Source organism: Anolis sagrei, chromosome 1, assembly GCF_037176765.1.
Source record: "Anolis sagrei isolate rAnoSag1 chromosome 1, rAnoSag1.mat, whole genome shotgun sequence".
In the NCBI taxonomy this organism is placed as follows: Eukaryota; Metazoa; Chordata; class Lepidosauria; order Squamata; family Dactyloidae; genus Anolis; species Anolis sagrei.
The window spans coordinates 270102634-270127685 of record NC_090021.1 but is presented as its reverse complement, the minus strand read 5'-3'; the positions used below and the strand labels follow the sequence as shown (position 1 = coordinate 270127685).

Sequence of the window (25052 nt, the reverse complement as noted above, 5' to 3'; positions counted from 1 at the left end):
GTTACATTTTTGGAGGGAAGCATGCACAAATTAACCTTTGCTGTAGACTAGAGTAATCTCCATCAACATGATTTGATGTAATTTCATGGGACAATATATTTGGGTGAATTCTGTCTACACATTCACAGAAGAGCCACTGCTCAACTGGTTGGGAAAATAAAGGAAAAGATCACTGTTTTTGTCCAGTGATATATGTAATCCGAGTAGGACTTGCATCTGAAAATGCAGTCTAGTTATTCTTTCATTTGGATCCCAATTTAGAATCACGATAGCCAGGCCACAGATACATCTCTCTATATCAATTTTATTCTGCAGATCTTTGGGTAGAAGTCATTTGACAATTCAAGATTCATCAAGGCAGAAATGTGCATATATGCACAACAGCAGATTTTTATCTTTGTACCTTCTTTCTTAATATCTTTCAAGTCTGACCCCAATTCCTTAGATCAAAGTTTGCTACTAATAAATGGTAAAAGAATTTCCAGAACCATGTTACAAAACAAATATTACAAAAAAATATTTTTTTAAAAAATCTGTATTCCTGTAAACCAACAGGAACTGCATCCCATCCATATTTTTGGGAAGGCCAGCCTCCATGTCCAAATTCCCAAAAGTACTTGGGAAGCAGAGTTCTGGTGTGACCCAAAACAAATGTTCATAGAAATGGGAAACTTGAAATCCAAACGTCAGCACCTCTTAGTTCTGAGAATGTTATCACATTTATTGTGGTGCTAGAATTGTGTGGCAGAAACCAAAAAAAAATGATAAGGCCCAGACTTCCAATGCTAGACATGGAAGAGCTGCATAGGGGAACTACCTCTGCATAGGGGGTACTGAACTACCTCTTCACCTGTCTACGGATCTCTATAAAAAATACCAATACATTTTTGTAGAAAGAAAACCAACTTTCTTTCACTTGAATTATCATTTAAGCTGCTTCCAGAGTACAATTTTATTTCCAAGGTGGACACTTTTATACTTCAGCTATTCACTTGTAGAAATGTCTTCAAAACACAACCCAATGTTTGGTATTTAACACCACAGATGTTTGTTCTTTTGCTATCTCTGGTAAGGAGCCAAGGTACTAAATCCTAAAGATGTGTGCAATTGTTTTTCTAATTGAGTCTTGTGTAATCTAAAATGCTCAGATAATTATTTGGAATATAAATAAGTGATCCCTGAGAAGGTGCATGCTGAAACTAAAACAACCTAAAATGAAGTTACAGAAGTAGGATATGAACCTTTTACTCCTAGTTGCAGTGAATAAATGAAATGAACTTCACTTAGTAGCTCGAGAAGCTTCAGTTCTGGAGATGGGGCACATATTTTCACTTCTCCTGTGCCTATATTTGCTCAGTCCTTCATGTAAAAAGATCATCACCATCTTACAAAGTGACAGACCTGAACAAAGTTCTTGTAGACTTCATGAACTCCTAAAAAGATCCAGCAAAAAGGAAACAAAGATGAGGATGGAATGCTCAAACTGAACATTGTACCTTTTCTGGTTAAAAAAAATAAGCAACATAAAACTTCAATCTGAGTAGACGATTTATAAAACTATGCCCACCCTGGACATTGTATGCTAATTCCATTTCTAAAGTCTGAATTGCCCAATGTTTGCAGTAATCACTGACTTGCTTAGTGCCCACAAGTCTTCTCTCTCTGCTGTATGTAGCATTTCAGCAGACAGGTGTACAGTTCACTTCTGTAGATTCCTGCATGGGTGGTGTCCCAAGTCCTTCTGGCCCATCTGCTATACTGGGTTCACTAGAGCATTGCCTGTGATTTAAGCTGGGCTGCAAAAGAAGACGCTTGTCACCATTGTCTGGCTCTTCCACCACCATCCCTGAATGCATAATAGAAGCCATGGCCAACAGTTGGATATCCGAGTGAGCATTGGCAACAGTGTGGCGACGGATGCTCCCACATTTCTCAAGGTAAGCCTCGCCCTCTTGTTCTGTCAGGGGTGTCAAGGCTGTCTCGCTGACCTGTCGGGTTGCCATTGTGTGAGATGACAAGCTCAATCCACTGGGCTTGGGACAAGGTCTATAATACCTTCTCTCTGGAAAATAAGAAAGACAATATGTTAGCGAACTGTTCACTATACAGATGTCCAAGACCAAGGCACAATGGATTCTTTGTAGGAACTTCCCCATTAGCACTGCTATCCAGAAATCATGACCACATGGAAACTGTATATTTAGGAAGTAGAAAACAAAAAGGTTTTCAATTTTCCTTTGGAAGCAATAGTCATACACAACCCTCTTCCCCAAGTTCTGCACTTGAAATTTAAAAATGTAATTCTTTTTTCAGCAAAGCTATTCCGTAGAGGAGCAGGGAAATCAGAATTAATTTTTCATGAATGCCTATTCCTCCAGCATCTGTAATTGTTAAAAAAAATACACCAAATAATGCTGTTGATTATATTTATTTGCATAACATAACAGTGTCTGTAATTGTTTTCACCAAGGGATTAAAATGAAATGATGCAAAAGGAAAATCCATTTTTATTACAGCAGTCTGATCTTTGCCATAGTCTGATTAGGCACAGACAGGACACCAAGCTATGGCAAAGCAGAGATGTTCTTAACATTATTCCAACGTAAGTCTTTCACAGCAGGTAAACATGTGTAATACATGATATAGGTGTGCACTACTGATGATGAATGAACTACTTAAGCATAAGCGGCTCCAATTACATTATTATCAAATGCTTTCAAGTCAACTTATGGTGGCCTTATCCTAGAGGTTTCTTGACAATATTTCTTCAGATTAACTTCTTTTTTGAAGTGAGAGTGTGATTTGCCCAAATCCTTTAAGTGAGTTCTCAAGGTTGAGAAGATCCAAATGCTGGCCCCCCAGTCTTAATACAACACCTAAATCACTACATCATGTTGGCTATTGTATACACACAGCTCCTCCCCTGAGATACATGAGGAAAAAGACCTGGGTTCTTGAGACCATAGAGTTCCAATCTATTTTTCCCTAAATCTGTGAAATTAAGCCAACTCCCAGGGGAAAACAAATTCATACAACCTGGTCTCAGTTTCTGTTTGGAAGCTAATCTGCATTCATCTTTGTCTGAGCAACGCCCATTCACAGCTCATAAACATCAGTACAGTACAAACGAGCCATATGCAGTGATAGCATAATCTGTGTTTAAGGACACCCACTCACTTATAAGCATCTAATCACTGGGTCACACAGTTGTGTTACCTAATTGTATTGTTCTACTTCCTACTCTGTCTGGCCTTTGACAAGGCCAGAAAAAGGTTATTCAAAGAAATTGGAGTCCCAGAAAAGTTCTGGAGACTATGAATGAAAGTGGGGGTTTTTTTATCCAGCTAAGGTGGAAAATGTTTCATCATACTGTTTCTGTCAATTTTCTCCAAAATAAATATCAATTACTCCAAGAAAAAATGTTCTTAGACAAAAAAAGGCAATAATATAAATATAATTGTTTGGAGAAAGGCATGCTTCCATACACTGAAAGGGCCTGTCACAGAAAAGATGGCTGTCCAATAGAAAACCCTACTGCAGAAGCAAATGTAAAAAGATGAGGGTGTGGTTACTGGTGGCTGAGATGAGTGTGGTGTCAGTGAATCTGAGTAGCAATCTGAAGGAGCTGCCCAAGATGCTAGACCATACACCCAAAAGATTCAAAGATTCTTATTAATTTCCCTTTTAGCACGCATCCCTCCTAACCATCTCCTCAACTGTTTTAGCAAATCTCCCTGTCCATTGGGAAAGATTTTCAAGGCCATCGAAGGTTAAGGGAGAGGAAAAACCAGCAGAAACAGCCTCTCCCTATTCCTCCAGCAGTGGTGTCCTGAGACCATGCATAGAAACTTTGGATCAAAACCAGCCAATATAATTATTGCCATCTAATATGACTGAATTATATTGCAGAACAGAAAGCCTTTTACACATTCTTCTGCCACACTCCTTACAAACATGAAGGGGAGACAATCAATACACAGAGAAAATCATAACCAACTATTCTTCAGGTTGTACCAAGACACTTTGGAAATTGTTCCCTGGAGAAAGGAGGGGGAGGAAAAGTCAAAGTCATTTGCATAAGACCCTATATTTGAATGGTTCCAGATTGGAAGATTAAGAACCTTTTAAAGTTTAGCAAAATTGTACATGACAAATTTCTTATATATTTTATTTATACAAGATTCATGGACAAGAAGACAAGTTTGTGTTGAATTTGATTCAATCTCAAATTAAGCTCTGACTATTTTCAACTATACATTCCATCATTCTTTCCAAATTATAAGAACCATAATTGCCAAAAGGCATTGAATAAAGTCATTGTCTCTCCAAATTTTCCTATCATTTTGATAACAGATACTGAAATTGAGTGGTCAATAATAACAGGAGTGAAGTATTGAAGGTTGGCCAGACAGTAGAAAAGAATGAAAAGGAAAAAGGGCTCAAAACCTGAAGTATATATAGTCTTGAAAACAAATGTGTCAACATTCACACATTAGGGTGGGAGAAACATAATGTAGTATGCCATTTGTTAGTGATGCTTTAATCATTCTCTTTATCTTTACAACATAGGAAGTGGCCACACATCCTTCATCCAATTTCTAAATAGTTAAGCAAGGGTTCTGTGCCATACAGCAACACTGGATAATGGTATTTCCTCTAAACATCACATTTTCTCCCAGATACTAATGAATGACAAGTCCTAATATTCCTCACCACTGATTTTGGTGGCTAGGGCCACTGGAACTTGAAGTTCAACAACTGGAAGACCACATGAGTCCCACACTTTCACCTATCATAGCTGATGTGGCCATTTGGTAGACACATGGGAACATCAAAGCAAACAACAGAATTTGGCACCACTCTGCAGCTCAAGGCTAAAGAGCTTTAAAAGAAAGAAAAGAAAGAAAACTAGAAAGAGAACCTTCCAAGAGGGAAAAAGGGAACGCTCCTCTTCATACCCCACAAATGAGTAGCCTTCGATAGTTCACATTTCAACATATACAATAAACAATTTACACAGCAGCTCAAAAACCCACTGGGGGTTTTTAAAAAACAAAAAAACAATGTTGCTGCTCTCAGAAAGTAATCCATTACAGGTAGCCATTATTACTATAACAAATTACTTCCAGGCTTTGGAAGTGCTCTACGCTGACTCCATCAACCATGATTTATGAAGCTAGGAAAGATTATCCACAGGGGCCATGACCACATTGCTGATGTGCCATAGGATTTAGTAAATTCAGTACTAAATTCATTCAACCCATTAAATATTTCCTGTAATATAAGGGAGATGAGAGAAAGTACATTTCTGAATTTCACCTTAGATTCTAAAACAGGAACACATAATTGACATAAATTATGTCAAAGTGAATTGTACATTTGGAAGAAATAATGAGATTCTTTTTAAAAAAAACCCATCCCTTTCAGCATCAGTGCTGAAAGTGCATACACTCAAGATAAATACTCAAACACATTTATTGCAGTATGCTTTTCTGTAACCAATAATTACAAAAAATGTTACCTTGGAACCCTTATGGATTTTATGCTAAATTACGCTTTTATCCCTCCTCCCATATCCCTTTGTGTCCTTACACATTGATGCATGCTGTTCCAGCTACACAAAAATCACCAAATTAATGGTATGGCACAGTATCCAGTACAGGTATATGTCAGCTGTCAGAGCAGATGTGTTTCAGAGCATTATCACTCTTTTTTTTAAAAAAAAAATCCCTTTGGTATTAAAGAGGCAGAAATAAAATGGAAAGGAGAGGGATTATGGTTCATACAGCACAAAAAGGAAAACAATTTGAATATGTTTTAGCAAACTTTTTATTCACATATGAACAAGTAATGAAACAACCAGGTCAAAGAAGCCTGAATAAACAAAAACATTGATCCAGAAATGATTTTTTAATTCACTAGTCAATCCTTTTCTAATAATTTCTATTCCAGTGGCCAAATTTATAGATCTATGCTTCTTAAACATGCTGGGATTGGGGAGACACTGGCGAAACTTATCCATTGTCTCTCTCTTTGTTGTTCACACATACTCAACAAGAGATTCCAAAGACAGAGGCATGCTTCTGCAACAAAATACCAAAAGCACATTCCTGGGCTTTCTCTGTAGCATTTCCTTGATTGTGAAAGTTTGTGTTTTGCCAGTTCTTCACCATCACATCAATGGTGATGGTAAGGACACAGAGAAACAGGGAGACTGGGCAAGCATAAAAAGACACTATAAAAAAGTTTCCATCTCAGAGACTTGATTATCTGAGGCATACCTCTAATCATGGATAACTGACAGAGTACTATATATGTGTACATGTAACTGCTTCCCAGTTTAGGAAAAGATCAATATGTTTCTTATCCATACCTCTTCAAGGAAAGATGTTTCCATAGTGCTTGCTCTAGTTTTATGCTGCCAGTCAGTAAGTAATCCAACCTGAGATTGGGCTCGCAGCCTTTTCTGGGTAGGGTTGCTCTTTCTTTGAAAGAACAAGTTCATAGCTTGGGGTGATCTTGGACCCAGTATGGCTCCTGGAAAGCTATGCTGCAGTGGCCAGGAGTGCCTTTGCATAACTTCAGCTGGTATGCCAGGTGTGCCCTTCCTTGGGGAAGGCAAATTTGGCCACAGTGATTCATGCCCTAATTACCTCTTAATTAGATTATTGTAATGCACTCCACATGGGGCTGCCTTTGAAAAACATTAGTAAGCTGCAGCTGATGTAAAATAATGTAGCCAAAATGGTGTCATTTTGGTAACCATGTAACACTGGTCCTGAAAGAACTACCTTGGTTTTCAATTTGCCTGGAACTCAATTCAAGATGCTGATTTTGACCCTAGATCATTTTAAGTCGTAATATCTAAAAGACCACCCCTTTAATATGAACCTGCCAAAAATTGAGATCTTTAGAGGAAGCATTGTTGCATGTCACAACCCTTTGTGAAGTTAACTTGGTGGATGCACATTTCTAGGCATTCTCTGTAGCATTGCAATGATTGTGAAAGTTAGGCTGGCTCTGTCCTTTTAAAGACAACCATTGCTGCTCCACACAATGCCTGAAATTGCCATTTTGACGGTTTTAAAGCTAGGTTATAAGAATATTTTTTATCTTGGTATTGTTTTAATTGATTTTAGTTGCTCATTGCCTCATAAGCCTTTGTTGGCTGGGAGGAGATACAGAATACTCCAAATCAATAAACGAAGCAGTAATAAAAACGACCCAGCATAGCATAGTGATTTGAACAATGGTCCAGGGTTTGAATCTCTGCATAACCATGAAAACATACCAGATAGCCTTGGACAAATCTCACTTTTTGACCTCAGAGGAAGGCAACAGCAAACCAAACTTCTAAACCAATCTTGCAAAAAATATTGCTAGATTCTTCTTAGATTCATCATAATCTGGAAACAACTTGAAGGCACACAATAGCAAGATAAAAACCACCCTGAATATACACAGTCATATTCATAGGTGACAAAGAAAAAAAGTAAAGAAAATGCCAAGCTTTAGATTTCCTTGTCTCGAATGATGTCTGAGCATCTTGTGCTCTTTGCTTTAAAAATGAGGAGAAAAACACACCAGTTCTGTGATATTTTTAATCTAAGTCAGAGGAGAATGCCCACCTGGGTAATGCTTTCATATTGACTTCTTCTTTCATCAAGGAAGAGAGAAAGCTTTCTTCCTATCATTCATCTGCTGCTCTATTAGCCTGAATGTTTGGATAACTGATATATGGTGTTTTCACAAGTATGTTCCAGAGACAGCATGCAAGGGGAGGGGAGTCCTGACCCAGAACCAGTGGCACAAAAAATCAAGAGAAAACAGAATACTAGTGGCAGCTGCCAGGGCCATATCTATCAGTTCAATGACTATTGTGTGTGAATTTATATGTTTGCCGTGAGGGAAGAGGACACAATTACAATCATATTTTGAAACATGGGAGAAGACATTTTACTACTCTTCACTATTGCTTCTTATTGCAAACCCCAATACAGAGTTCAGTGACTTGCCTGTCTCTATCAAGGCTTATGAAATGAAGTTGTCTGTTTCCACCCTCAGTGTGGATAGTGTGAAATCATAAAGTCCCTTTGCTGTGTCTCTGCACAAAGTATGTTAGAGCAAGCAGTATTCCTCCCCCATTTTCTCCTGCTGGCACTTTAAAAGCTATGGGCAGCACTATTGACAGCAGCACATGGACCTATTGTGTAGAATACTGTCTTATCTTTTTAAGAACAAAGGAGGAAATATTCCTTCCTACCATTGTCGTATTTCCCTTTCCCTCCTTAGATTCTAGCACAAAATCTTGTCTTCATTGATCAAGCTTAGACATTATACTGAATTCTGATGGACCAGCAGGTTTCTGCATTCTACCACTGAGAATACAGCATTGTGGAAATTATGCAGACTGACTAAACAGTTGAGTGAGGGAGAATGGAAAATAGTAATAATTCCTTAAAGCAATGGACTGAAGCCATAAAAAGTAGCATTATGCACCAACCGATGCCAACCCATCCTTAATACACTGACACCTAGTAGTCCTGTTGGAGGATCTCATCCCACCCCACAAGTACTATAGATGTGGGTGGAACATATTATTCCAGTATCTCTCTCATTTAGAGTTAACCCTGCCTCCCCGAAAGGCTATAGGGCAGGGATGAGAAGCAAGTGTGGAGGTGTGGACTACTGTTATGCCATTAATTCCAGGATTTTTTCATTAAAATACCCCCTAGGACCTCTAGGGCAGTGGTTCTCAAACTTTGGTTCCTTTGGTGTTTTGGACTTCAGTTCTCAGAAGCTTTAATAATTGGCCAATTTGACCAAGGTTTCTGGGAATTGAGGATCTAGACAACTGCTCTGGGAGCAGGTTCAGCATAGCATTAGGCTCTCCAAGCTATTTTGGGCCCACAAAATACATTTTAAAACTGAGAAGTGGAACAAAAAGAAACATTTTGTTTACTTCATGGTACCAATCTCAAAAAGAGGTCAACACTTGCAGGAAGCATGCAGGATTTTTTTACATTTTTTTAAAAAAAATTAAAATATTTAAATTGGAGAGCCCTTGGGGACCTGAAAAATCCACATTGAGAGGTTATACAACCCACATTTTGCTCATCTCTGTTTCAGAGTGTTGACTAAAAAGCCCAGTTCTGACTCTTTTCACATAATTCCCATATCTAATGTAGCAATAGCACAAAGAAAGGGATATTAATATAGCGCAAGACCAAATATCAATCACTTTATTTTTACTTTATTTTTTACTTAAGATTGGGGCCCATGGTGGCTCATAGTTAAAAAGAAATACAAGGGAAACCACATGTAGCTAATAACATATGACCTCTCTCTCTCTCAGATCTTTCTCAAAATTACAGGAAAATACAGTTCTTCAGAGAGTTTGAAACTGGGCCATAGATGTAGAATCATGGTATTGGATCTAATCCTCCTGCAGGCTTTATTACCTGGTCCTTTCCTGGAGGCCATGCTCCCTTCCCATAACACCATCGTTAGATAGTTCCCCAGCTTTTGTACAGGATGTAGATGGATAGCTGTTTTTCTTTCAAAAATAAATCTGCCAACTGAGGAATGATCCACTGTCTCATGCTTCACTGAAATCTAGCTGGGAAATGATACTGCTTCAACCTGGGCCCAAGCCCTCCCAGCTGGGTACTATGTCAGTGAGCAGGTAAGGGAAACTGGACAGGGGTTAGCTGTGGTCTATAAAAACCATCTTAACCTGGCAAGAACATATTATGGAGTTGAATCACATTAAGTGTGTGTACCTAAGTCTTAAAACCAGGGACAGACTGGGGATTCTGTTAATGTGCCGTCCACCCCACTGGATGGTACTGAGCTCACAAAACTGGTCTGAGCTCATGAAATTGGTCTCAGATGTGTTCCTGGAGTCTCCCAGACTTTTGCTTCTGGGTGACTTTAACACACCACTGAAGGCCAGTTTGTAAGGTGCAGCTTGGGAGTTCATGGTATCCATGACAAACATGACCCTATCCCAACTGGTTTCCGGACCAACACATTCAGTGTTGATGTGATTTTCAGCTCAGAACATACAGATCTGTGAGCAGAGGTCACCAATACCTCCAAGTTGCCATGGACAGATCATTTCCTGGTCAAGACTAGTATCACAACCTACCCTTGCACGCATGGAAGACCTATTAAAATGGTCCACCCTCAAAGGCTAATGAACCCTTTAAAATTCCAGAAGGCCTTAGAGAGGTGGTTCCCAATCTGTGGATCCCCAGATGTTTTGGTCTTCAACTCCCAGAAATCCTAACAGCTGGTAAACAGGTTGGGCGTTCTGGGAGTTGTAGGCCAAAACACCTGGGGACCCACTGGTTGAGAACCACTACCTCAGAGGGTTCTATGGCTGGCATCAGCCCGTAAGGGCTGAGAATGGCGGTCAATAAGTGCATCTAATAAATAATAAATAAATAATCACTGACAATGCTGTTGAATCCCTGGTCAAAAAGTGGAATCAATATCTAACCAGGGCTATTGACATGATTGCTCCCAAATGTCCTCTTTAACTCATTACAAATAATGCTCCCCAGTATACAGAGACCCTCAGGGAAATGAAATCAGAAGAACAACTAGAGTGCTGATGGTGGAAAAGACTTTTATGTGACAAGACATGGTGTAGAGGGCACCTTCGCTCCTATAAGGTGGCAATACATGTAGCAAAGAAAGCTTTCTTTTATGCATGCATTGCGCCTGCAGATTCTCACCTAGCTGAGCTGTTCAGAGTGGTGAGATGCTTAACCCAAATGCCCCCCCCCAACCCATTATTAGAACCTTCAGAAGCTCGATGTGATCGTTTTTGTTTTGAATATTTTGATATGTATTTTATGAAGGTATGTGTATTTTGCAGAGTGATTTAAAATGATTGTGTGCTTGTTTATGTTTTAGTACAGCTTTAACTCGCCTCAAGCTGTGAGAAGCAGGCAAGAATTATTTATTACTACTACTGCTACTGCTACTGTTACTACTACTACTACTACTACTACTACTATAGTATTGCCTTTAGCTCCAAACATTGTTATTTAGTACATGGATATGTAGCAGACCAGAGCAGAGTGTCAATCTGGTGGTTGTAAAAGGATGCAAAAAGTTTATACAAAACCCAGGTTGTCTCCTGCTTCTCAGAATTTCCATGCCAGAGCTCTTCTAAATTGCTGGGTTTATTTATTTCAAATCAGATGAGATGAAGAAAGAGCTGAATACATCTATTCTGGTAGCCAGCATATGATTCCACTTTTCAAAATTAGATTTTGCAAGTTTCTCATATATTTCATTTGTTCAGAAGCTTCAGGTCCAACAGTTCCCTTCCATCTTGAAACAGTAATAAAAAGCAGTTGGAAAAGTGTGTCCAAAAGGCAATGTGTTCCAAAAATCTAATATTGGATTTAGTAAATTGGAAGCATCTAAGCCAAGAGCAAACAGAAACACTGAATGCTTTGTTCTGCCACCCTATACACTATGGTTACCTGTGATATTCTGGTTATAAGAGCATTCGGAAAATTGCTGCACTCTTAGTGAAGCAACAAGAGAAAAAGATCAGCAAGTTCAACTGAGCAAAACAGACGACACTGAAAATAGAAAGTGGGCTGCAACTTGGGACCAAAGTGTTGAGAGATGGACTAACAAGGAAAGTCTTTCACTGCAATATCTCACAGAGTTTTGCTTAGCTGGTCCCCTTAACCTCATTCAATTGGATTATCCACTTGTAAATGGGATGAATGTCACTTAAGTATTATTAAATCCCCAAATTCCGGGATTATTTTTCATTGGTCATTTAATTGGAGACTGGCATGATATCTAACTGCAAATGCATATAGGAAGTCATGGTTATGCAAACCCATAAAGCTGTGGAAACTCACTTGAGATGTAAATAAGTTGTAAGAAAAGTAAAACGTCATGTTGTAGCAATACATTTTGAAATGCAGACCTTGTCACCATAGTCCCTCAAGCAATATCCACATGCAGAGTTCACAATACAGGAAGCCATCTTGAGTTAGCTAGCGATGTAGTGAATTTTCGGTTTTCATCTCCAGGAAGTGGTCTTTACTAAAACTAATGTTTGGACTATAGCTGGGATACTTCATAACAATACACTGTTGCTGGGGAAGTCCATTCCCACTGCAGCTACTGTGGGAACTGAAGCTAAACTCAGCTAAAGGGAAATGGGGAAGAGGGCAGCAGATACATGATAGTCACTGTTAGTGAAACTGAAGCTTTGACCTTACGAGTCCTGGCTTCACTATATCACTGACTGAGTAAAGGTTGTGATTAGTGAAACATATATGAATTATATGTAGAGGAGCCAAAGAAGGTTCAAAACCAATTTAAAGGGATGAATTTATAGTTTTTGATTCCATCTTCAGCTGCCAGGTCACGTTCACAATTCACTTCACATGAACCCACACACATATATCTCAGTAATTAAGTAGTGTATTGATCAATCAATCACTCAGTCAGTTAGTCAATCAGTCATTCTTCTATAATGTAGGAGCCACTGCTTCCAGCTCACAAAAAGCCAGAGGATATATATTGAAAGTAACAGGAACAGGAACTGTAAGAATAAGAGAATGAAAAAAAGATCATGAATTACTCAGATCACTTAGTTATAAAACAGAGGATGGGAAAATGAGATGGAGTACAAAAAAAGCCACAGAACAGCTGCAAGGGAAAGTAATATAAACACCATCACATTTCAGGAGGAGCAAAGCTACAAATTCACATAATAAAGCAGAATAGAAGGGAAATTAAATTTGTGCTAGAGATTCTCTTGCCAAAAATGCAGTTTAAGCTTAATAAGTGTGCCAAAGATGGCCAAAAGTAGTGAGCAAATCTTCTAGGGCTTATACACAGGACCCAAAAAGTGTCACATAGAAAATTTCCCGCAGATGGACACTTCATCCATTTTATGGGAAAAGTCAACTCAATGAAATTCCCTTGGCCTTCAGTTCCAAATTTCCTTTTTCCTCATTCCTCTTACATGTCTTGGATTTCTCTTGCAATCTATGCCACCCCTGCAGTCTGCAACCGCCTCAAAGAGAACAGTTTCATCATCAAGGATGGAGGTATTGTACTGTTTACACCTAGCAATCAATTTCTGACACCTTCATTCAAAAAGTATAAAGCTGTTCGGTATTCATACTCACTAAAGAGAACTGAATTGCTTTCTTCCAACTGCCAGTAGATGGAGATATTGTTTAACCTTGCTTTCAAGAATACAGAAAGGAAGGGAATAGGAACACTGGCATCAGGAACCAAGGGATCTCAACACTGAAGAAGAGAAAGGTGTAAAATGTGATCTCAATCAACATTTCCATCACCAGGTCACTGGAAAGTGGCAAAATGTGGAGTGAGAAAAAAATGAAGTCACTTCACACACTTCTTTTTATAAACTGTTAACAGGATAATATAGGAACTGGGACTGATTTAAAGGAATGTCACAAGCATAAAAACCAGTGAAGACATGGCTCAATAGGAGCCTTATAATATCAAATTCAACCCTAAATAGTCAAAGGATAGAAAAAGTGCAAGAGAAAGTGGTTTTAATGCTGCCTATGTGTTAAAACTTTCCTACACACAAATTAATAGTGAAAACAGAACCACAGTACAGTGTACTTATTTATAAATTGAATAGACATGGGGGGAACAGGGGACTGATAATGGTGAAAAAACTGATATGCTGAAACACTTGATAATCAAGGACAAGGAAATTCACAAGTATTCTCCATATCCTTACTAAAGTTCCATAGGGCCCAAAATAACACATACAAGATTGAAGTAAAATCTGATTACTAATCCCAACTACATCAGGGCTATTGAATCAACAGCAACTTTTTGCACAGTCCACTCTAATTGGAACTAGCAACCAGATTTAGCCTGGGTTTATTGGAGAACACTTGATTTCTATATAAAGTCCACAGGCATTGAAATGGTCCATTAAAAGCAATTGAAACATACTCCCAAATAGAACTCCACAACTGCTTTTCTGTGGCGTGACATCAAATTGCTTTGCCTGTGTGTCTACATGCATGGGAATGAGGGCAATGAATGTGAAATATGGATACAAATTTTGTATCCATACTTCTTTCAAGGCCATAGACGCCATAAAACTGTGGTTTATGACACCAATCCTTTGTTTTATTGGCAGACTAGAAGATAACACAAGAACCACAGGGCTGCCTTCCAAATAAACAATTTCACCATAATGTAAGTCCTGTACACTTTGTATTATTTTCCTTCTGTGGGAGAAGGGTCATTATTTTATTAGGGTCATGATGAACAGAAAGCTGTGCTGTGAAGAAGTTTGTACTGTGAGATTTTACACCTAGTTTACTCATGACATTTATTTGCAGTTGGCTTAGATTTTGCAATGCAAGGAGATACAATGTTACCAACCTGTTTCTCTTTTAATGGTTGGGCTGCTGTTCCCACAAAGTGGGTTGATATCACTCCACATTTCCCAAACCTGGAGCTTTGAGAGAAGATTTATCCAGGCAGAAACAAATGGTAACAATGATGAATCCAAGAATGAAATCATAATCATGTTTATCCAAAACTAAGTCCCTTTAAACTCAGTGAGATTTAAGTAAAAAGGTGTAAGAGCAGCATTTCTCACCCTAGGAGTCAGGATCCCTGGGGGAGTCATGAGGGGTGTCAGAGGGGTCACCAAAGACCATCAGAAAACACAGTAATTTTAATCCCAGCAACGACAACTCCCAAATGTCAAGTCTATTTTCCCCCAAACTCCACCGGTGTCCACTTTTGGGCATACTGAGTACTGATGCCAAGTTTGGTCCAGATCCATCATTATTTGAGTCCACAGTGCTCTCTGGACTTCCAGTAGTTTCTGTTGGTCATGGGAGTTCTATGTGCCAAATTTGGTTCAATTCCATCATTGGTGGAGTTCAGAATGCTCTTTGATTGTAGGTTAACGATAAATCCCAGCATCTACAACTCCCAAATGACAAAATCAATCCCCCTCCAACCGCACCAGTATTCAAATTTGGTCCAGTGAATGAAAATCCTGCAGATCAGATATTTACATTACAATTCACAACAGTAGCAAAATTACAGTTATGAAGCAGCAATGGAAATAATTTTATGGTTGGGGGTTACCACAACATGAGGAAGTGGAGTAAGGGGTTGCGGCATTAGGAAGGTTGAGAACCACTGATTTAGACAGAACACTCCAACACAAATGATCTATGAAGTTGGAGAAAAGTAGCTCAAGGAAAGAATCCAATCTATAAAGACAATGAAATTGCCCTGTAGTCTTCACTTCAACTAACAGTAATCAGCGCTACAAATAGAACAGATCAAGCCAATAATGAATTCAGTACTCTGAGGAATTCCATGAGCAGGTAAGATTTTCCAATGCCCACCAAATTAAAACTACACATTAAAACTCATAAAAGTAAAAACATTGCTCCTGCACTTCTCCAGAAAGACAGTACAGATCTTTACATCTGAAAGAATAAAGTGACCAGATAGTTTCCACTCTCTGCCACAATAGGCCCAATTTAAAAGGAGAACAAGGACAGCAGTCTTTGATAAACAGAATATTACAACCAGTGGTACTTTGTTCCTGGTGAACAGTCACAGAATTGAATTTTCCAGGTATAAGCTTAATTATGTGGGTTTCCCTCCCCTTTTCAACTGGACACTGGCTCATGCATAGTACAGAATAAAAGTTCTGTATTTCTACTTAAGCAGCCATAGTTCTGTTCAATATAGACAACTGGGACTGACAGTTTAGAAAGCAGTCTTTTTCAATATATGCTGCATTGTCTCCACAAAGTGCAAACCTCAGAATTCCACAGGATGGAAACCTGGAAGTTAATGTAAAATAATAATACTATAATTATGCAGCATGCATGGACTCAAGATGTGTGCAATATTGACTATCCCTAACCATACACAGCAGGTTTATTTTACAGCAGAGATAAGAATTCTGCATTCTTATGCAACCTAGGGATTTTAATGCAGGCTAAGGACACTTCCCCAAATTCATTTTTAAAAATATCATCTTAAACTATGTTTTGTTTTTAATTGTTCTTTCAGGGGAGGCTGCCTTAAAGAAAAATAATAAAGCCACTGGACATGAATAGAATTATTACTATTACTATTATTATTATTATTATCAAATACAAAAGCCAGCATAGTGATCTTGTTTGCAGTAATCTTGTTATGTATCAAATAATATTAATATTTATTTATTTACTTCCCACCTCTCCTCATGGCTCGAGGCAAGTTACAGAACAATTAAAATCACAGGAAAAAAACACCACAAATGCACATATTAAAATGTGCCTCTATAAAAGTTACACACCAAAACGTATCTCTATAAAATACATATTAAAATGCACAAAACTGAGATTAAACAAAGAACATGCATTTAAAATTCATGTTTAAAGACTGTCTGGGTAGGCCTGCTGGAAGAGAGAAGTTCTCCCTTACAGGGCCCTTGCGATCTACAAATTCAATGGTTGTGGCTAGGCTTGGGTAACCACGGAAAAATTTGGTTCTAAACTCGTTTCGTTTTTAGGGGGGGGGGCTTGCGTTTCGTTTTTTTAAAGAATTCCGAAATTTTACTTTTAAAAAGTTCAAAATATACGAAATTTCGTAAAATTACGAATCGATTCGTTAATGGCAGACGCGATTGCGCAATATGCTAAAAACTAGGCCTGTCGGTTTTGTTTCGTTAATTCGTTTTTCGTTTTTTAATCGTTATTTTTTTAATATCCGACGCGATATCAAAACATATTTTTAAACCCGGAAGGGTTTAAAAATATCGAAGCAGCAGCCCCATGTATTTTACGAGCTGAAGCTCCGCTCGTTAATGGCATGGAGGCTGCTGCTGAGTGGTGCTGCAGTGCTGGAAGCCGGATGGCGCGCGGAGGCCGCTTGTGAGCGTGCGCGCGCCATCCAAGCGGCCTCCGGCTCCTGCGCCCCCCTCCTCCTCCTCCTCCTTCTCCCAGCTGTGTTGCAGGAAGTGCAGCTGGGAGGAGGAGGAGGAGGAGGAGGAGGAGGGGGGCGCAGAAGCCGGAGGCCGCTTGGATGGCGTGCGCGCTTACAAGCGGCCTCTGCGCGCCATCCGGCTCCGGTTCCTGCGCCCCCCCCTCCTCCTCCTCCTCCTCCCAGGAGGAGGAGGAGGGGGGGCGCAGGAACCGGAGCCGGATGGCGCGCGGAGGCCGCTTGTGAGCGCGCGCGCGCCAGCTGGGAGGAGGAGGAGGAGGAGGGGGGGCGCAGGAGCCGGAGCCCATTGGATGGCGCGCGCGCGCTCACAAGCGGCCTCCGCGCGCCATCCGGCTTGTGTGACTTAGTTTTCAGGGCTGTATATGACCATGTTCCAGAAGCATTCTCTCCTGACATTTTGCCCACATCTATGGCAGGCATCCTCAGAGGTCTGTTGGAAACTAGGCAAATGGTGAGTTATATATCATCTCTAATACTATGGAATGTCCAGGGTGGGAGAAAGCCATTGGTGACCATTACTGCAACATTCACACTTAGCCTGTTTGATCAAGAAATTTTTTTTTTCTAAAATGTTTTGTAAATAATAACGAAAATTCGTAAATAACAAAACATTTTTTTGGTAAGTTTTGTAAATATTTTTAATATCGAAACAAAAAAACACCCCAATTAAGAATCGAATTTAGAAACAAATTTTTTCTTGATCAAACAGGCCTACTAAAAACCCCTCCAAATGGGACAGGGGGAACTTCTGAAGCTTCCTTCTCCCTCTGTTGTTGACTGTTGGTGTGATAATTTATTTTTTATCACTGATAAAACAAACAAAAACTATAAAACTTGCACCAGACATACGGAAATAATTACGAAACAATTACGAAACAATTTCGAATCAATTTTGAAACAATTACGAAACAATTACGAAACAATATGAAATAAATTGGAAAAATTGTTTCGATTTTTAATTACTCCTCACAGTAGTCCTGCATGGCTCAATATTGGATCGTAAGCTAATTTAAATATGAATTAATAACGAAATACGAAATTAACGAACGAAGCCGCCCAAGCCTAGTTGTGGCCTTTTTAACACCCCAGGACTGGCTATCACTATGCCTCTTTTACATGGACAGACTTTTAAATCAGGCATAAGAGAGACAAGTAGACCATCAGAAATGGGTCACTTCACATTAGATTAAATCTGAAACTAGACATATAGACATAATGTTAGGAATCGCAATGCAACAAGTATTCATGTATTATGACATGATCCTTCTAACTAGCATTTCTAGTTCAATGGTCTCAGGTAGTAGGAGTGAGAAAGATGGCTCAGACTCTGGAGAGTTGCTGCCAAGTACAAAAACAGTATAGTGTTGGGGAAAAAACATTAATCTGATACTGCTGATTTTACAGTCATATTCATAATCACAATGCCCAATACTAAGTATTAGGAAGATGAGCCCGTAGTCATTACGAGTTGATGCCTTCCAACTCAACAACCTGACTTGCCATAGTGCATAGTTGGGATGCAATGCATCAGAAACTACAGTAGAAAAAGAAAACATCGTGGACATAAAAAAAAACGATGATATTTTGGACATACCATAAGAAAATATGACTCACTAGTAAAGATTGGTAAAGTGGAGAGAACTACAAAAAGAGAAAGGTCACACTCCAAATGAGTAGACTTAATCAAGGAAGCTACATTTCTGAGTTTGCAAGACCTGTTAAGGGTAGGTTGATTTGGATGTTTCTCACTCATAGAGTCATCTTGAATTGGTCAACTTGAAGGCAAATAACAATAACAAATATCCAGAAGACAGCAAATAGGTAAGTTCTCTTAATGCCCAAAAAAAAAATCAAATAAGGTCAACTGGGATCAATTCACACTATGGAACTACATCCACTTTAACTATCCTGATCCCATCCTATAGTGTTCTATGCCTGGCAGTATAGGGATTTATAGGCATTTAGAATTCCTAATCAGAACTCTCAATTGTGTCATCAAACTAAAAACTCTAAGACAGAACCATAGCAGTTCAAAATTTATTATTATTATTATTCCTTCATTGTCTGCACGAATAAGCCCCATTTTATGTTAGGCTCAGCAACTTCCAGGGGTCAGCAGCCCACATTGGGCCCACACAAGACTCTGGAAGGAATATCTCACTACAGACATCCCACTTTACTCACCTTTACATTTAAAAATAATGTATTATTTTAATCACCCTCCCCCTACCCAGTCCTTAAAGAAAGAAGACCTAGAGTTCGACTTTACTGCTTTTTAAAATAAAGATTTCTCCAGAACCTATAACACCAGGGAGAGGATTTTAGCACATGCATAACTGCCTTGTGCAAGTGTTTAGATTTTTAAAAAGTGGGAGGGAGAGTTGAAAGGGCTGGGAATAACTAGTGTTTAGCTGTCAGGAATAACTGAGGTTTAGTGGAGTTTCAATTTGGTTTTATTTTTTTTTAAAAAAATCGATTTAACACCCATAGAAGATGGTTTCAAAGAATAAGTACCTCCTTAGCACTCAATAAAAAGAAACAAAGGCTATCTCCATACACATAAATTATATTTAAGGCTGCATTGATTAATATCCATTCAGTGATGTTTTATGCTTTCCTTTTCAATCTCTTTCTTACACTGTGCAGTGATAAGGTCTTCATGGCTATAAAAGAGATTGTAATTTTTTAAGTTTGTGTCAAGACATACCACAGGAATATCACTTCTCTTTTGTCTTAAGGTACTATATCCGACTGAATGTGTTTTGTATTGGGTTTATAGCAATACAGGGGCACTACTCGGACAAGAACGAACACTCTGGCTACCAACTGAACTTGGCACAGAGTTCCAAGTGGCCATGAGCAGAAAAAGATGATGAATGTCAGGTCCTGTAACCCATCATAATGCATCTTACCCAGGGCACAGGTACTGTCAGGAAAGCAGTGTTCTTCACACAAACCAAGGTATGGAGAGACAACCAATTTAACAAGCTCCTCCAACTGCATATAGGCCTTACTGGGACCTGTTGGTTCATGGACTCCCTGTAACAAAGGTAGAAATACTATGAAAACACATAAATTTCAAGCAATTCATCGCCAGTTCATATGAATGGATATAGATGTTTTATAATAGCCTCAGAATCCATTTTTTATTTTAAAAAAGATGAGAATAGTGGAAAAAGGAGATCTAGTCTACAAAAATCTTCTACATCAGATTTGAGGTTGGGAAAGAACAGTTTCACGTTTTAACCAGTCAACTATATTCTTCAGCTCTCACTCCTCTCTACATCATCACCATTTTCCAACTGACATTTGGCATTATTTAGTTTGGAAGTAAAATTTAAATCAAAGCAAGGGACTTGTAAAATCTTAAGTACTAAGAAATTGACTGTGCCATAAGTGTTAATTAGCGAAAAGTAACTTTGTCAGATGTACAAAATTTTTCAGAGTTGACAATTTATCCTAGAAGACAGAAATAACCATAGGTTGTTATGGATTATATTTATAATTCATAGAACAATATTTGTGGATCCAGATCAAGAGGGGAAACGTGGCTAGTATTATTGCTTTAGTATAGTAATATTAATAATGCTATCCTTTCTGGAAGAATTGGGAGGAAGAGGACACCCGCCTAGTCAGGCAGATCAGCAAAATCAACCCTGGCGATCAATGAGGTAACAGATTACTAAAAACTCTACAGGGTTTCCCACTATTTATAAATCATCTTAACAAGATACATAAGGGACATGGGAATGGATTGTATGATACCTGCAAAATCAGAAGCATTTGGACAATAGAAGGGGGAAGATTGTTTTGGACCCGAGGAAGAAATTCATCCATCTTGACTTTTAATAAGACCAAGTCTCGGAAGCCGAGTAAGGCAATTTGGCGAACAGTCAATTCTTGGCCCTGTACACACAAAGAAAAAATACAGGACAGGAAAAATCATTGACAATGAGGTAAATTCAATTATATTTGTATAATGCCACCAGCTTTGGAGAAGCCAGAAGTAATGCTGTGGGTGAATGCATGGAAATTTCAAGGAACACAAAGTAGCACTGAATTGGTTACATTTTTTTTTAAAAAAGTTTTAAAATATTTTATGGCTAGTTTTTAAAGCATGGAGTCAGAAAGATATTTAGAAAAATGCAGGGGCAACATAGTGGGAACAACATTCATTCACAGCCATGCAACATAGTCTGAAGAACTTTAACAAATAGCATTAATCCAATCTGTTATCTCACACCTTTCTGTTACACTTCCAGATTTCTAAGGCTACTGTAAGAGATCGTGCTTTACCGAGTGCTAGCAAAAGTTAACAGCTGTTGAAATAGTGTTGCATTACCATATGTTTATGGGCAAATAGGCAAACAAACTGCTGCCAAAATTAAGCAATTCGAAGTGCCTTCCCACCTACTTCAATGCTGATAGTTCCAGTGCAGAATTTACAACTTCTTCTTTTACATTCAAGTTAACTACGGTCTCTATTCTCCATGGGAATTAACCTATAGCTTAGTCAATCTACAACCAATGAAGCAGAGGGAATGAAGTGGAGGGAATCAATGTTTGTTAATCATCAATTCATAATGGGGTTAATGATACAACTAACAGGTTCATAAAAATGCAAAGTAAGAACAAAAGGTAAGGACTCTGTCTTTCTGCTATAAAATGTTTTGCCTGCTTAAAGACTGTTGTTATCAGTATGCAACAAAACCAAAATAGAGCTATAGGCAGAATGAAATATGTTTCCGACATACAAATCAAAGATAGGTCAAATCAATGATATCTACCCAAAGAGGAACTCAATATTGTCTCAGCATACACACATTATTAATCTTAAAATAACAGGAATGAAAAGATATGCAGACATGTACAGGGAGAGTCAGCTGATGGCAGGGAAAAGGATGGTAGCAATGCAATACAGCTGCGAAGTAGAGTAATGTGACTTAAGGCTGCTTTGATAGAATATAGTTTTCAAGCACATGAGAAGTCCCAGGTACAATCTATTTTGAACTAGCTGGGCCTCATCTAGAATACCAATGTGAAGAGACTGACAAATAAATTGGAACAAGTTCAGAAAATGGCAAACATGATGGTCAGCAGTATGGAGAAAGGCCTTTTGGGAAAAGGGTGAAAGAACTATCTATGTTCAGCCCTGAGAAACATACTGAAAGAAATAGCAACACTCTTCACATATCTGAAAACCTTACACTAGCAAGTTCAGTCTTTATCGTACAGGGATGTTTACATACAACTAAGTTAATCACCAAATTAACTACCTGTTTGTTAAAGTGTCTTTTTTCACAACTTAGATGGAAGCACATCACTATAGTAATATGCATTCTTGCCTCCCTCACAGTTCAATATCTCCCATTATAGTGAAAATGTGACACACTAATTTGCAAGTGAAGCATCATATGCAGTCAGTTCTTTACTAGCCTTATCATTCCCAAAATGTTTCTCTATCAATAACACTTTGTTCAGCACCAAATTTTCATCCTCTGACCTGAAATTAAAAACTCTTAAATCTCACTTCATGCAACACACATTTAAAGTTGTATAAATGGGTGTTTCCCAAGGGCTTTTAGCACTACCAGTCAAGATGCACCTCTTCTGCAATTTTGTCCCAAGCAGATTTTTTATGATAAATGAAAATTTGGAACATAGGAGAGAAAAACAAATAGTAGACAACTATGTTTGAATGGCACACTGTTCTGAGAAAAGTCCATGTCTGTGGTAAAGGGATTGCAGAATAGCACCATTATGGTACAACTACATTCTTACCAGATTCACACTCCAATCCTACACACATTATATGGAGCACATTCCAGTAAATCAAAAAAGAAACCACCTCTAGTCTGTATAAGATATTTAGAATTATGGTGTGATTTAATATCCAAAATAGGAACTAAAGTCTTCTCAAATGAGGCACATTCACCTGCCTGCATTCCAACACATACCTGCTATCATCTGCTGCCAGTATAGAAGAGAGCAGAGGAGAGAGAGAAAGAGATACACATTATGGGAAATTAGTGTTTCTATAGTAAAAGGAATTTCACAGATCTCAAAAAAGCTTGCAAAATCATTAATTTCATCCATCATTGATAACATAAACTATCAAGATGTTATTGTCAACATTAGTATTGAACATCTTCAATTTTTTTCAATAAACATTGTATAAATTGTTCATTTTAAACAGGCAATCTGTAAAGCAGATCAAATATTGCCAGGTCACACATCTGAGCTCCTGTTCTTTGCAGAATTGTTCCGATGACAAACCACACCTGACTGCAAGCCTTCCCAAGTTTTAAACAGTTCTATTCTCTTCAGTCAGAAACATACTATAAACTTAGCCAAACCTCATAATAATTTATGAATACTTTTAAATCAGTGGTTCCCGACCTTTCTTTCTTTCTTTCTTTCTTTCTTTCTTTCTTTCTTTCTTTTTTTACCAGGGACCACTCGACCAGGGACCAATTTGACTGGGGACCACTTTCCAACATTAGTACCAAAAGGGTTACGAATCAGTTTTTGTTCAATTTCAGATTCGGTTTGGTTATTTGGGGTGCTGATTCAGAAAATTGCATTGGCTAGACCACATCAGCTCTAGTTTCTGATGCAGAACATAGACCATCTAGTAGTTGCCATCTGCTCACCCACAGAAAACCGTATTTAATAATCTAGTGCTGATGTGGTAGTAGGACTCTTTCATGGGTAGTCAGCCTCTCCCCTGCCAACATCCCTGTTGCCTTGGCAGTGTAAGAGGATTTCGTGAGACCAGACACTCTCATTGCCACATGGCTTTGAGGCAACGGTGAAGTAATGGTGAGGCAGCAGACCATATTTTTGTTCTTGCGGACAACTGATGGTCCACGAACCACAGGTTAGGAACCACTGTTTTAAATAAATATGGGCACTGTCAAGTTCAAAACAATGCATCCTTCCCCTTCTTACAAATCCTCAATAAACTAACACAATATTGTCAATCCTTCACATTACTGTGTATCTAATTTACCCTTTTCGTGTTTTTCTAAAAAAAATATAGCCTTAAATTTCAACCTGCATTTGACCACAGTTAGCCATCTTTAGTTGCGTTGTATTTGATTGTTTCTTTTTGAAAGCTGGGACAGTAATGAAATAGATCTGTCTCCTGACTTGGCATAAGTGAGAGAGATAGTGAGTATTACCTAACATTTTAGATCCAGACAGAAGAAATGTAAGCCAACCAATACTAGATTGCCCCTGGCAGATGCAAAAGCAAAGACAAGGTACAGAGCTTTCTTAGGCATTTCATTCTGCCTGACATTTGAACTGCCAGCAATTTCTCTTGCTTAGACAAGATTATTCCCTTGATTCTCAAGTACTGTAGTCCTCTCTAATTTAGGTTGCACAAATATTTGTAGAAAAAATATGTTCATCTCAACAAAATTAAACATAGATATTGTATAATAAACATAAAGAAATTATCCAATATTGTTCATCTTCTCTGAAAATAAGAGGATGGATTTAGTTGGTTTTTGACCTTTAAAATTCCCATATAAAATATATTCAGTAGTTAAGATTCTTATGTCTGAATACTTAAAATGGTTAAAATTGTTGGTTTTTATTGATGCCAACAGAGTGAGAGGCCAGCACATATTTTTATTTACTTATTCCTTGAATCACAAAGGGGAATACATTCCTAGAATCAGAAAGACTGAAGTTTTAACTGTTGCCAAATACATCTACTCCAACTGTCAGCAATCCTAATCAAAATTTGATGTAGAAATATTGCCAAAACACAATTTGAAAATAAACAGAAATGCTTTTTCCTGCTCTATTTTAAATTCTAGTTTGAATGCCATTTTGATCTCTTAAAGCAATGCTTCTCAGCCAAAGTGATGTGGGAGGCCAGCAACTCTTTCCCCTAGTATGCCAAATACCTGTACCATATCTATATCGTATTTTGACTGATTTTTTTTTTTACTTTTGGAAGATTTCTTGGATTCCACTATTATGGAAAATACAGAATATTAATGAATTTAGTAACAACAATAGCAGATTGTTAC

General features: G+C 38.3%; 1 protein-coding gene across 2 annotated transcripts in view; it reads right to left on the bottom strand.

Annotated features, from left to right (window-relative positions):
• Positions 1-284: 284 nt before the first annotated feature.
• Positions 285-25052, bottom strand: part of PRR5L (proline rich 5 like) — a 78567-nt gene continuing 53799 nt past the window's right edge. For both annotated transcript variants that reach the window (XM_060764686.2, XM_067462731.1), the window contains exons 7-9: positions 20773-20913; positions 19920-20046; positions 285-2062 (exon numbers count right to left, since the gene is read on the bottom strand). In XM_060764686.2, coding sequence (XP_060620669.2) covers positions 1680-2062; positions 19920-20046; positions 20773-20913 — 651 coding nt within the window. In that variant the 3' untranslated portion in view covers positions 285-1679. The remainder of the gene's footprint in view (positions 2063-19919; positions 20047-20772; positions 20914-25052) is intronic.